This window comes from Dipteris shenzhenensis, chromosome 20, assembly GCF_047967505.1.
Source record: "Dipteris shenzhenensis isolate YYH24624 ecotype China chromosome 20, Dip_SZ_1.0, whole genome shotgun sequence".
Taxonomy (NCBI): Eukaryota; Viridiplantae; Streptophyta; class Polypodiopsida; order Gleicheniales; family Dipteridaceae; genus Dipteris; species Dipteris shenzhenensis.
Window position 1 is genome coordinate 26,774,017 of NC_141615.1, and position 13,928 is coordinate 26,787,944.

Sequence of the window (13,928 nt, forward strand, 5' to 3'; positions counted from 1 at the left end):
GTGAGGTGCTGCCCATGTGGCAGCCAGCCCCCTCCCTCTCTCTTTTGTTGTCTGACCCTGCCCTCATGGCAACCATCATGTTGCCCATGTGACTATCTCTCAGATCCTAGGTCCACCCCCCCCCCCCCCATGCTCTCCTCACATGGGGGCTTACAGATGGGGAGGTGACCTTTCCATCAAAGGAGAAAAGAAAAGATTGGGAGTCTTGGGACTAAAGTCCTTCTGGGCTGTAAGTTTGCAACAGAAATCAACAGGTGCAGTTGAATGAGGCTGCTGAGTAACTAATGCAGCACAATGGGGACAGAAGACAACCAGCACAAATTGTGCTAACCAGAGGACCACTCGCTTATCCCATTGGGGTCATAATGTCTCTTATCCTGTTCGATTTGTGTAAATTGCTTGTAAATAAGAACGATCATACAAATCCTATGGCATCAGAATGCGAGAGTGAACCCCACAACTGGGAGGACCTTACGAACGTCTTTTATTGCAAGCCAAAACAGTGTGTGTTACTTCTGATCACCGATCGAGACGCCAACATAAATGGCACATCAATTACACAACACCAATTCCCGAAAGCATGGGAACATGCGTGCATGGATCAAGCAGACAAGACAAACTCTCCGTAACTTTCAACCTAAATGTCCAAAAACTGCGGGCAGGCAATCCGCTTCGCAAAACAAAATTCGAGCGGTAATGCCGTTACATTTTAAAAGGGGTACTGCCTTTGAGTTACGCCATAAAAGAACAGAGAGATGATGCTGGCACCTGGAGTTACGATTCAATGGGTAGCAGTGCGAGCGGGGGTGTGAGCGGGCGTTGTGCCGTGCGGGGCGTCACGAAGGGCCTCCATTTTGCGGACGCGCTCGAGGAAGAGGTGGTACTCGCAGCGCTCATAGGAATGGCGTTCGTCGACACATTTCCAAGGAAGGTAGAATTCCTTGACACGGCATTTGTTGAGGGGGATGAGGAGGTGGGCACACTGGTCGCGATAGCCGAGGGGGACGCGAGCCTCACGCATTTCCTCCTGCGTGGCCTGCTGCTGCATCGCGTCTTCTTCTTCTGGCACGGCAACAGCACAGGAAAGGAGGGCACTGCACTCCACAGATCAAAGAGCCTATTTTTTCCTTTCTAACTTCTTATTTCATGGCCGCTCACGGATTGACACTCACAAATCTTATTTCTTTTTTTTTCCCATTTCCCTGTCTTACTTCAAGTTACGTTTTTGGCGATCCAACAAGAAGCAAAATAGCCCTTTTTTTTGGGGCAGCCTTAGCAACGGTTCACTTTGGCAAAGCTAAAAATCCAAATTGTTGGAAATTTGAAATTTCTTTTTTTTTGCAATTGGTCCATTAGTTATTGCAAGTGAAGCTTTCTTTATTGTTGGAGGCTCCATAGTCAAAGTGCTTTTATGCCTAGTCTTTCTTCCCTTGGAGTTGCTCACGTATTGTTTTCAAACTATGGCCTTTTAGTTGTGGATTTTATGTGGTTTGGGTTGCCTTGATTAAATGCACGTCACTTGTGAAAACAAGATTGTTTCCTCTAGATATCCTCCACATTTTTAGAGCCTCTCTCTCTCTCTCTCTCTCTCTCTCTCTCATGGCTTTCAATTCATCATCTCCACCCTCTATTGCTATATGGATCTCGGGCAAGCCTGATGAATGATTTATTATCATTCACCTTGTTTTTAAAACAATGCCGAATGTATTAGGGGGGGGTCAGCCCGAAAAAAAGGACCTAATACAAAATTTGGCCTTCCAAAGGACTAGACGCCCTAGACAAGCTAAGACCTATCCCAAAACAAAGTTGGCCTCTACTACCATCATGACCCCACTGATGACAAGCTCACGCTTCTCCAAGATCTTGCTGAGGTCACGAAGGCGAACCTTCACAATAGCCAACATTGCTGGGGCTCTCAGACCCAAGTGCATCTTGTGTTTAAACACCATTTTGTTCCTGTATTTCCACACCCCCAAGAGGACCGATGCCCTAAGGTACGGCCAACATGCTGCCACTGTGGATGGGAGCTTATCTGTCTCTCCCAGCACCGGGATTCTCCAGTTCCATCCGACAGAGAAGTGAGCCATCAGACATGAATTCCTCATGGCGCTTCCAAGCTTCTTCCAGGCCTCTTTGACCACCAGACACCTCCAGCAGATATGGCATAGGTCTTCAACTGCCCCCTTGCACAACGTGTAGCCAAGATTGATCTGCAGCTTCTTGACCAGCTTCGCCCTTATCGGGAGCCCATGATTGGTCATTTTCCACAACAGGAACTTTGCCTTCCCTACATCGCAACCTTTCCAGATCTCCATGAGTCTCTTCTTCCACCATTTCTCCCCTCGTCTGAGCCCGCAAAGTCTGTTTAGGTGGACTGCCACCCCCTCCTCCTTGCGGAGGTGTTTGTAGATTCCCCTTGCTGTGATCTTCCTTAGCGGCATCTGCCCTAGTGTCCATTGTCTGTCCACCCCATCCACGCGCCACGATCATGTTCGTCGGCCAGGACTCTAGCGTTCTCTCAAGGACCGCACGGATAAGGTCGAGCTCGTTGACCGTCAGTCGAAACTCCGTCATCAGCTCCTCCTCCGTCTTCTAATCCACTATGTGCATATTCCAAAGGTCCTGCCAAGATCTAAGCCCCTTACATGGAGCCCGAATGCCTCCCTGGTCCTTTTCAGGGCAACGCTCCATCAGAGGAACTCCCTAAGACTACCATCGCCCCTCAGGCCCCTCCTCCCCTACCATGTCAGGAGCAAGACGCAGCTTCTCCAGGCTCTCACCGATCCATCCACCATGTCGGATGTAGAGATCTTGCAAGGAAAGTCAAACATCAACCTCTCATACCATCCCTGCCCCGCCCAATTCCCGGCCCCCATCGATTTACAATTAGAGATGGAGTACTTCACGATTTTCGTCTAGGGGACCTCCTTGGAAACAAGATGTGCTAGCCACTTACCAATAAGCGATGTGTTCTTCCTTTGGGCATTCGGGAGGCCTATGCCCCCTTCCATCTTTGGGGTTTTCAAGAGCTCCCACGAGACATGGTGCATCCTTCGCTTCCTTGGTTCCTCTGCCCAGACGAAGCTCCCGAAGAGGCGTTCAATCTCCTGCCAATGGGTTTTCCTAAAGTGACAAATCGAAGCTACATAGGTGGTCGAAGCTGCCAGGATGGGCTGCACCACGAGGCACTGGGTGTTCCACCCCAAAGAAATCCCACTCCAGGCCCTCAGCTTTTCCTTTATCTTTAACTTGAACTACTCGAACTTTTGTCGAAGAGAGACCCTGACTCCTTGCGGCACCCCTAGATACTGGATAACTTCCCCTGGGGGGATGAGGATCAAGCATCCCCAGCTGCTTCACCTAGTTCGATGGGGGATCGTGACCTGTCCTCAAGATGAAAGAATTTCCCCAACTGCACTTCGAACCTGAAGCCTTGCAGAACGTCTCCACCACCTCCAGGAGGGCTTGGACACTGCTCTCCTGCTCTTGGGAGAATGAGATTATGTCATCGGCAAATAGCTACGCACAAAACTACATACTGGAGGGGAGGGTGATCCCTCTGGCCCCCTCTCCCTCCACCTTTTCTTTGATCTTTTGCATTAATGGGACTGTCGTCGCGATGGCAAAGAGCAAGGGAGCTAGTGGGCACCCTTGCCTCACTAATTTGTTGAGCAAGAAGCGTCCGACCGCCCCGCCATTCACACAAAGGACAACAGCCTCATTGCCAAACAAATGTATAACCATCCTGATGAAGCTGGCGGACCCGAAGCCCAGACGGTCCAGCACCTCTAAAAGGAAATCCCACTGGATCCTATCATATGCCTTATCCAAGTCCAAACCTAGCATAATTGCTTTTTGGCCCGTCGCGCTCGCGTAGTCCAGAGCCATGGCGACATTCATTACATTTTCGAAGATGTCCCTCCCCTTCACAAAGCCATTCTTCTCTTTGTCGACTACAATGCAGTAGAGCTCTCGAATTCTGACCGCCATGGCTTTAGCAACGATCTTATAGGAAGTGTTAATCATGGTGATGGGCCTCCAGTCCCCCACCCGGAGTCTATTTTGCTTCTTTGGTATCAGTCTCATAAAGCCTGAGTTCACATCCTCGGAGAGGACACTGTCATTCATAGCCACATTCGCCATTGCCATGAGGTCTTGGCCCATCACTCCCCAAAAGGCTTTAAAGAGCTCTGCAGTCAACCTGTCCAGACCTGGCACCTTTTCGTTTGCTAGCATGTCAAGCGCCTCTCCCAGCTCGCTCAGGGTAAAGGGACACGCTAATTGCACCCTCTGGTACTCAATGACTCTGGGGTCGATGCCTTCCAAGGAATTAATTAGACTGCACTTCCACTCGTTGTCCTGCAGTGCCTTCTTGCCCACGATTGCACTTAACTCCTTCTGGAAGACTACCGCAATGTGCTAGAGGTCTGTGAATATCTCACCTTGCATATCCTACACCTGGTCGATCAGATCCCGTTCATGGTTTCTCTTTAAATATTGAAAGAAGGCCTTGGACAGTCCCCCACAGCCAGCCACCTTTGCCTTACTCTTGACCCGAGCTTGATCCGCCTCTCAGAGTTCTACTTCTTGGACTGGCATCTCCGTGTCCACCATTAACGTGGCTAGCACTTGATCCTTCGAGTTTTTGGCTACAGTGATCTAAAGAGCCTCCAGAGCCGCTGAAGCCGTCATCAGCAACCACCCTTTCAAGGCTGCCCGAGCCTTAAAGTCCTCGTCCTTAGCAATCTGCATCACTCCTCTCATGGCCTAATCCCACCGGTCTTTAGGGCCTGATCTCTTCGCTGCCCCTCCATCCAAGATCTTTTGATCCGCTTGCAAAACGTTTTTGATTCGAGGAGGGTCTTGGAAATTTTGAAGGGAATATCCTTCATCCTCTCCACCATGACAGGGACTGAGAACTACCACACAATAGGAGAATGGTCGGAGAGCGCCGCGAGAATAGACGACCCTTTCATGGGGCCTTGCATCCACCACCCTTCCTAGGTGAAGTAGAACCTATCCAGTCTACTAGCTCGGAAATGAGTCCCCTTTCTCCGATTCTTGACCATGTGAAGGACTAGAAGCCCTCCTGGTATAGCTCCTTTGCTTCAATCAGCCCTCTGTCCATGCATAGGTGTTCCCACGCTTCCTGCTCTACTCCCATGAGCAAGGCCCCTCCATGGGATCTATCCTCATGGCTCTCCGTAACGTTCCAGTCTCCCCCAAGGACTCATTTCCCCTCCCCCACCAGCTCGTTTATTGTCCTCCAGCACTTCGTTCTCTCCCTTGCACCGTTGGGCACATACACACTCATCACTTGAAACTCGAAGCCCCCACCACTACCCCTATTACACCACCCATCCGCGCTTTTGGCAACCTCGCGGGGCACTATGAACTAAAATGGCCATGCCCCCTCTCCCTCTCATGGGTGAATTAACGAAGGAATAATACCCAAGCTACTTGAATGCGAACCACCACTCATCCTCACACCCACACTTCACTTCCTATAACAAATTTATACCCGGCATCCTTCTCCTAATCACTGAAAGACAACCCTTTTGTTTCAGCTTACATTCCAACCGAGCACCATGACCTCTGATCGTTTGGCTCGTTCTTGATCATTTTGGGATTAATGATGAGTAAGGACCTTATAGGCATCCCAGAAGAAATTGAATCTGTTCTCCCGTGTTGAACCCCTCACAACTTTTGGAAAGCGTCTTCGGCTGCGATTGGGCCCCCTCTTGAATTCCTCCTGCATTGGCTTTATGAGTCGTCTTCTCCTCCAATGCTCTCTTTCGATGGTAAGCCTCTCGGGCATAGACTCCTCCTTGTGGCACCATGCAACTCACCACCTTCCTTCTGCACCTCCTCCTTCATGCATGAGACAACTTGTATTCCCATGGACAGTTGCTCCTCTGAAGTATTCGACGTACTCGGCTGAGGCAACGCCCTGAGTCCTCCCTCCTTTCTTGTGTTTGGACCATCATGTACCTGTACCACCTTCCCTCACTTCATGACTATATTCCAAGCCTCCGAATCTATGGGGGTTGTCCCGATCGCCCCCCTTTGGATGATCCTCACCCATGGCGGTCTTGTTGCTAGTCTTCTCCTTGGATACTCCCTCCACATGCGAAGGTGGCATCTCAGTCCCCTCCGTCTCCCCCTCTCTAGCAGCCAACGTCGTGTTTGCGCAGTCCTGAGCAGGCAGTTCTTGGCAAAATGGCCCAAGCGTTTATAGACATAACAATCATCCGGGAAGGGGCTAAACCTGACCTGCTGCGCGATGAGTGGGCTATCCAAGAATCGGATCTTGACGAAGTCCGGTGTGTCTTAGGTCCTGTCCCAGAGGATCCATGCCCTCCTCCTTCCCCCCGGCGGTTGTCTAGACTCCAGCGGAATCTGTAGCACTCTCCCCAGGGATGTCGCCAAGTAATTGATTTTTTCCCCCAACCACGAAGGGAGATTTGGAATCTCAATCTACACCAGCAGCAGGAAATGATCAATACTAAATTCCAACAACCACAGGAGCACCAGCACCGCGATGAACCTGAGAAAAGGAAACTTCTCCCCACCAGCTCGTCCTTGATTGCTTTGGAGACGCATTGTACCAAGAAGAATCCCTTCCCCAGAAACCTTGTAGAGAAACATTTGCCTTGGAGGTTGGCCTCGAATGACATGAACTCCAAAGACTCTTCGAAGGAGGGGATGCGCCCTGTGAAATAGAGGTACAGCCCTCCCCTAGCCAGGTTCTCTAGCTCCAAGTGCACGTCCTTGATGTCGAGCATGCAAACATTGCCGTACACCTTCCTCGATTTGAAACATGGTTTGTATTCCACCTCTTTTGCTCGCCTAGCAAGTTTGGCATGGAGAATTTGCTTCTCCTCCGCTTCTGTAAGGGGGGAGAAGCCGCTTTGGAATTTCTTGGTAAGCACCTCAAAGTATGATGGGGGGGTATCCTGTCTCGATTCTTCGTTGGCTTCCTCCCCATCCTTTGCGTCAAATTTGCCCGATGCTTTGCACTTTACTAAACCCTGTCTCATCATGCGATCCCTCATCCATCCTCTCCCTATCCACTCGAAGGAGAGACTCAATGTCGGTATCTGTACGAGGTCTCTTCACCGATGGGAGCCCCCCATTTCCCATGCAATGACTCGTGTGTGTCTACCATGCAACTGCAACTACTCTCTCACCAGTCCAATTGCTGCTACTCGAATCCTTCAAAGGACTAGGAAATAGCACCTTGAGCTGTAGAGCATGGAGTCAAAACACCTCAATGTTAACGAGCATTTATACTGTAAGCACCACAAATCGAAAATGGGTAGAGCTATGCTTACAGAGGAGTCCACCAAGCTAGATTTCTCGCTTAGCACTAGCACTAGTTCCACATTTTTTTATAAAATGTCCTGCATGCTTTGTTGCCAAGTGGCCCCCATCTATTTTGGTTCTTTCTCTCTCTCTCTCACACACTCACTCATACACACTTTCTTTTTGGCCTGCATCCAATGGGTAGGCATTAGTAATCGTTTGGCCTCCAAAGAGAAAATTAAGTATTAGTTATTTTTATGTTAACTTTTTTTTGGCATGCATTGATTGGAGGAGCATATGAGAATCCCATGCAATTCTCCACCTTTCTCTCTCTCTCTCTCTCTCTCCTCTCATCCCTTAAAATCCTCCATTTTCTTCTCCCCTCCTTTCTCTCTCTCTCTCTCTCTCTCTCTCTCTCTCTCTCTCTCTCTCTCTCTCTCTCCTTCTTCTCCTTCTCTCTCTCTCAGCTTGCAATTCATCCCCTTTTTCACTCACCATCTAGGCCAGGCCACATGAATGAAATTCATATTGTTTTAAGAACTCTCTCTCTCTCTCTCTCTCTCTCTCTCTCTCTCTCTCTCTCTCTCTCTCTCACACACACACACACACACACACATGGAGTTTGCAAATCATTCTAACTTTCCTATACATGGGCTTCCATCACAGGTGTTGCAAATTAATCACTCAACAGGTGTTGCAAATTAATCACTCATTCATCTTAACAATTGTTTTCCTTTGACATAACCAATTTGAAGACAGTGCTCACGAGTACTTGTACTCACTTGTTATTTTGAAAAATTCTTGATTTTCTATTTATCCACATGCTATTTTTCCTCTAGAAATCCTCCATATTTTTAGCACGTCTCTCTCTCTCTCTCTCTCTCTCTCTCTCTCTCCCCCTCCCTCCCTCCCTCCTCGCTTTCAATTCATCATCTATGCCCTCTTTTGCTATTTGAATCTTGAATAGGCCTTATGAATGATTTATTATCATTCACCTTGTTTCCCAATGCAATGTCTAACTTCAAGTTAAGTTCTTAGCATGGCTCCTGGTCAAGGATGACAGTCACAAAACACTTCTTCTTCTTCTTAAAGTTCTTCTTCTTACTTTCTTTCCAATACTTCTTGGCTTAGCTCCCATCCTCACTTGGTCACCAACCTGCCCCAGCCACTCACACACAAAACACTTGTGTCCAACCCATGAATGCCGCCCCCTCCATGACCAACTCCTCCAATGACTTCTCCAATCACTGCTTCTCCAGTCACATGTAGGTGACTCAAATTAGCAGCCTCATGACCACCAGCTCGTGTGAACCACCACACCTCGCAATGACCCTCCTCCAATTCTATTTCCTCCTCCATTGGCCGACGGTTAGTCTGAACGCACACTTAGGAGTTTTCCTTAGGCCGATTTCAGATATGTACACACAAGTACTGTGAGTACCCCTAGTCCGACCGAGTATTCTTTCACACGTAGGTGCATGGTTTACCATATTTCAAAACCACCTAGTCCACCATAATCGCTTGATCAGACAGTGAGTGCACAACGGGAGGTTGCTTACCCCTAAACAAGATTTCTTGTGTGGATGAACGTTCACTTTTATGGCAACATATATGAGATTCGGACAAGTGAGCAAGACGTCCTTCCAAGACACACTCGTCTGGATGCATCCGCCTTAAACTCTAAAAGAGTACATCCACTCTTTTGATAATCAATACTATGCATCCCTCTTAGGAGTTGCCTTAAGCTTTAAAAGAATACACCCCTCTTTTGATATCTCATTATCTCAAATGTAGCTACATCAAATATGCTCACTACACTTATTGAACTTCACCAGGCCCACAAGAACCAAAACGTGGAAGGCAAACAAGACAAAACTAGGGATTGCAAAAGAAGGATATACCCGTACCAATCATACTGAGCCCTAGAATAAATTGTCCCATTAATGGCATTCTCATGGAAAGTTGTGGATATGCAAATTCTAAGGAGAAGTACTAATGAGGACGTGAGTTGAGTAAAGCATGTGAAGCGAGTACTTACAATAGTGTTAGGGTAACACTTTGTAGCCGACCATCATGCTTGTGACACAAGCATAGCCTCATGGAGGGCATACATTTTATTGAGAAATTGGTAGATGTGGCGTAGTCAAGTTCCTTAATCTTGCTAGGGATCGAGGGTGGCAGACAAGTCATCATTACATTCCCAATCACCTTCCACAAGGTTGATGCTTCCTTGATCATAGGCATGATGGGGTCACCCTCACATCTATACAAGGTCACCCTCATAGCTATATGCCAAGAGATAGTAACTCACTATCATTGCCAGAGGGTTTGCATAGCTAAGTGTTGTCATAGAGGTATCCATCTTATGTAGCCATGTATTGATGCCAAAAATTAGGAGCCAAAGTATAATACTTGTTGCAACCATTAAGCCTCAACCCGTCATGGGTCATATCATGAAGACATGACTTTTAAAGTATGTGCATAATGAATGGCTTAGAGGGTCAAGGTCTCTAGTGTGGGCAAGGTTTGCGATGTCTTTAAAAGTTGCATAAACAAATGGCAATCGATTGAATCATCAATATAATGCAAGATCACCTCATAGCGGTCCGGACCACGTGAACAATAAGAACTTCTTATCCCACTAATGATTGAGTAGATTTAAACATGAGACTATGTCACCCTCTTCAAAATGTCGCTCCCATTTTTTTAGAGTTAAGCATCCAATAGGTATCTAATACAGCCTTTTGCCATTGTTGCTTGACCTTTACACAAAGAAGGGCAGGCTACTTGGTCTCATCAAGCTTCTTCACCTTCTTCAACCCAAATGTTTCTTTCTCAACCTTTGTCAATTGATGCTCCAATGTAAGTTGCAATGCTGATAGCTCAGTCTCCACTAGTAGGACTACTTCACTATGATATAACTACCATACACCAAGTCAAATGGAGTATGCCTAGTAAAGGTTTTATATGCATGATGATGTAAGCCCATATTGCATCAATCACATCCAAAACAAGCTTGGCATATAGTAGCTAGCATGAAGGACTTTCTTGATTGTGTAATTTGTTGCATGGTGTCCTCCACAAAATCCATCATGGCAATGAATCATGACTTGTTAGATTTGCTTTGCATCATTTGCTTGCCACATTAATAGTGTACTATTCCCTTAAATATGTTATAGTGTTTTCTATCCTATCGCACCATTTTACGGTCTTGGCTTGTGCAACCTGCAACGAAAGAGAATATGATTAAGAGCTAAAGTATTCCATCATACTAATGATCATTCAAACTAATGGCAATCAAGAGATTCACTTCAGAACACCTGTCTAAGTTGATTAAAGAATTCTTGAGATTGGAACACCCTCCTTATACAATTTCGAAGGGGAAATCAAACTCGCTTTACTTTATCATCAATGACTTGCAATAAGGAAAAAGGGATGCTGGAGTACCTAACACTTGAAATTTTCAACACAAGACAAAAGGAAAATTGACTACTTATCAACTTTCAAGTTTTGAATATTGAAACTCGATGTCAATCATCTATTGAGATGCAAATGAAATGAAATACATAACTGTTTCCTCATCTTGATAAAGAAGCATATAGTGACGGTGTGCATATAATTTAGGATTGAAGAATGTCTTTGACCAATCTAGAGTCAAAAGAATGGGTGCCTTTGATCTACTTGAAACCACAATCACGATTCACAATCATCATCCTAGAAAAAGTATTTCCTATCCCTTAATAAAGTAGTCATGATTCATCCACCATGAAGTGACACTAATATCCAAACAAGGTTCACAAAATAATAGACTTGCCTTTTGCTGATTGTTAATAAATTCTTCAAGAAAACTACCTAGAGACATATGTGCATGAACCATTGAATGTGCAAGGTCATTGGGCAGACTAAACAACATTATCATCTTGAAGGAAAAGAAAGTGGTCTTCAAGATATCCTCATCTAGAATCCTGACTTGCAAGTGTATATTTGGTAGAACTCAAAATACCCATTATAGAAGGTATACATATCATGACCATTAACCTTTTTAAGTGTAGCATCCTAGAAGGGAGGAGAAAACAATCTCGCTTGGTTGCAACATTCAACTTCTTGTCCTTGATGCAAGATCTCCACTTGTTTTCTTCTTTGGGGTGACTACCACTAGGGACACCCGAGACCCATTCTATGTTTTCTACACACTAGAACAATGTAGCTAGCGATTTGGCCTATAATGCATTGTTTTGCATAGATTTGACCTACATGGAGTGCACACCATTATCTTAGCATTTAGCTTGAGCTCACTAGGGAAAGCATGAAGTCCAATTATGATTAAGTGCAATAGTTACCATCTTAACTAGCACAGGCATTGGTGAAATCTTCAAGATGTAACCCTTCTCTTCAGACTCGTCACCCCCATCTAGCTAATTAGAACAAATGTGGATGTTGGAATCTCAAGTATCATAAGCATTGGCAAAGTCTCCAAGATGTAAACCTCAAGTTGGCAAAGTCTCCAAGATGTAGACCTCCTCTTTGGACACCTCACCCCCATCTATCTCATTGAAAGTCTTAACTAGTGTAAGCATTGCTGAAGTCACCAAGATGTAAAACATGATCTTTGGACACCTAAACCCCATCTGCCTCATGGGGACTCTATGGTATAGGGGTTTATATTTACAGTTTGATCCAAAAATTGTTCATCTCTTCAAGTTTAGTGGTCTAGAGTTCGTAGTGATGATCCCCTCTTTGGGACTTGTAGATGACATACATCTAGTCCTCAAATAGGTTACAACACTCTTCCTAAGCCATATGGGTCAAGATCATAGTATTATGTCTTGAATTTCACCACATAGAAATTCAAAGAAGTGGTGATATCATTCATAGTGATTTGGAGACCTATCATTGAAAGAAGTGGTGGTATTGTTCATAGTGACTCGGAGATCCACCACTCTGAGTGTGGACAATCTCTACGATACCTTGATGTTGGTAGCTGAGTTCCTTGTGCAAGAAAGGTTCAATATTTTTATTATGCATGGCACCATTACTTTGTACGCATAATCTCTATCAACACATTCATCTACCACTCCAAGTGTGGACAATCTCTAAGATACCTTGATGTTGGTAGCTAACTTCCTTGTGCAATAAAGATTCAATATTTTTATTGTGCATGGTACCATTATGTTACAAGCATCACCCCCATCATCACATTCATCCTTCACCCAACAATATAAAAATTACAATATCCTACCATGATATCTCAAGTCTATCAATGTCCGTAGAGATAGAAACATTTCATGTACGTTCTTTTCTTATTTGACTTAGAGTGGCAATGAGAGTGTAGTGAGGCAAAGCTGCTACCAATGACTAGTCTACATATCCTTGGCCCATTAGGAAGTTCATAGGTTCTATCGTTTTTCATTGGGGTTGAGGAGCATCCTCCTTCTTTGTGGAGCTTTTATCATGGTTGATCAGAGGGCTATTGATAAAATGCAAGTTGGGGGGAGTGCAAAATACTCCTGGCGCATATATATTTTGTATAGTGTTATCTTTTTGGAATAGAGAGGCTCACACTATCATATCTATCAGGGGGAGCATTGGGGCTTGTGGAGGATCAAGCACTTTTATTCCATACCCATGTCTCTCGATAATTCTCAATACATAATACAAAAAATTCCTTTCACATATTTGAGTTCTGCTACGATGTGATGTATAGAGCGTATAATCAGATGTGCATAGACACTGAGGTATCTCTCATAGAGAGCATGAAACATATGTTTTTGTGTTCTCTATGTGAGTATGCGAGCATGTGCCCCGCATGTGCCAGCTTCAAGATGTGTTCATCTAGGAAATGTGAGGGAGATCTTGTACACTAATTCCCTGTTTATTAGTCTATAGTAACTCACTTTTTGTCTTGCAACTATGTTATAGGGAGTGCATTAAAAGGTCACTTTGGAGAATTTAATTTTCCTTTCCTTATATTGAATTTCTCCATTCTTTTGTACTTGGTCTTTGAGAAGTAAAAAGAGGGGACTCCTTTGGGTCCAGTGCAGAAAATATATGCTACATAAACTATAAAGACCAAGTATTGATGGTGCCAAATACATAGAAATTTCCCATGTTCCTATATATGAAATTACAAAATTGTTAAATTTTTTATTTTTTGAGGTCACATTGGAGAACATGATCTTTAAAGGAGCATAACTCTTCACTCATGACTCGAAATCAAGATCTCTTTGAACCAAATCAAAGTACATAACTTTGACTACAATGTGGGTTGCTCAAAGGGAAAATTTGAGTTAATAATTGAGCATGAGCTTTTTTAGAGCAAATGATAGTGTGGAAGCATCTATTTGAGTGTAGAATAGCACCAATCCACCATTCATCAAAAGGGATAACATCTATGTCTTAATTGTGAGTTCTAGATACTTGCGTATTTGATGGGAATAACTTTGATATCTATAATAGCCAGATAAAGAATCTATTTGTTGGAAGGAAGCTGTGGGAATTGGTTGAAGTTGAGGAACCTACACCAACATAGACAGACACAGGTACAAAAAGATGCCTTTGATGAGATGAGTGCCAAATCAATGTACATGCTCAAATCATGTGTAAAAGACACAATGTTTACAAGG

The 13,928-nt window shown here is 45.0% G+C and overlaps 1 protein-coding gene across 2 annotated transcripts in view; it reads right to left on the bottom strand.

The window, feature by feature from the left end:
• LOC147889471 (NADH-ubiquinone oxidoreductase B18 subunit) overlaps nt 1–1,167 on the bottom strand; it is a 35,691-nt gene extending 34,524 nt beyond the window's left edge. Inside the window, exon 1 of one of the 2 annotated variants that reach the window (XM_087391634.1) lies at nt 769–1,165. In XM_087391634.1, the coding sequence (XP_087247760.1) occupies nt 782–1,048 (267 nt within the window). In that variant the 5' untranslated portion in view covers nt 1,049–1,165 and the 3' untranslated portion in view covers nt 769–781. Of the gene's footprint in view, nt 1–768 lie in introns of both variants that reach the window. The other variant, XM_087391635.1, reaches the window with a different exon arrangement.
• Between the last annotated feature and the right edge of the window lie 12,761 nt (nt 1,168–13,928).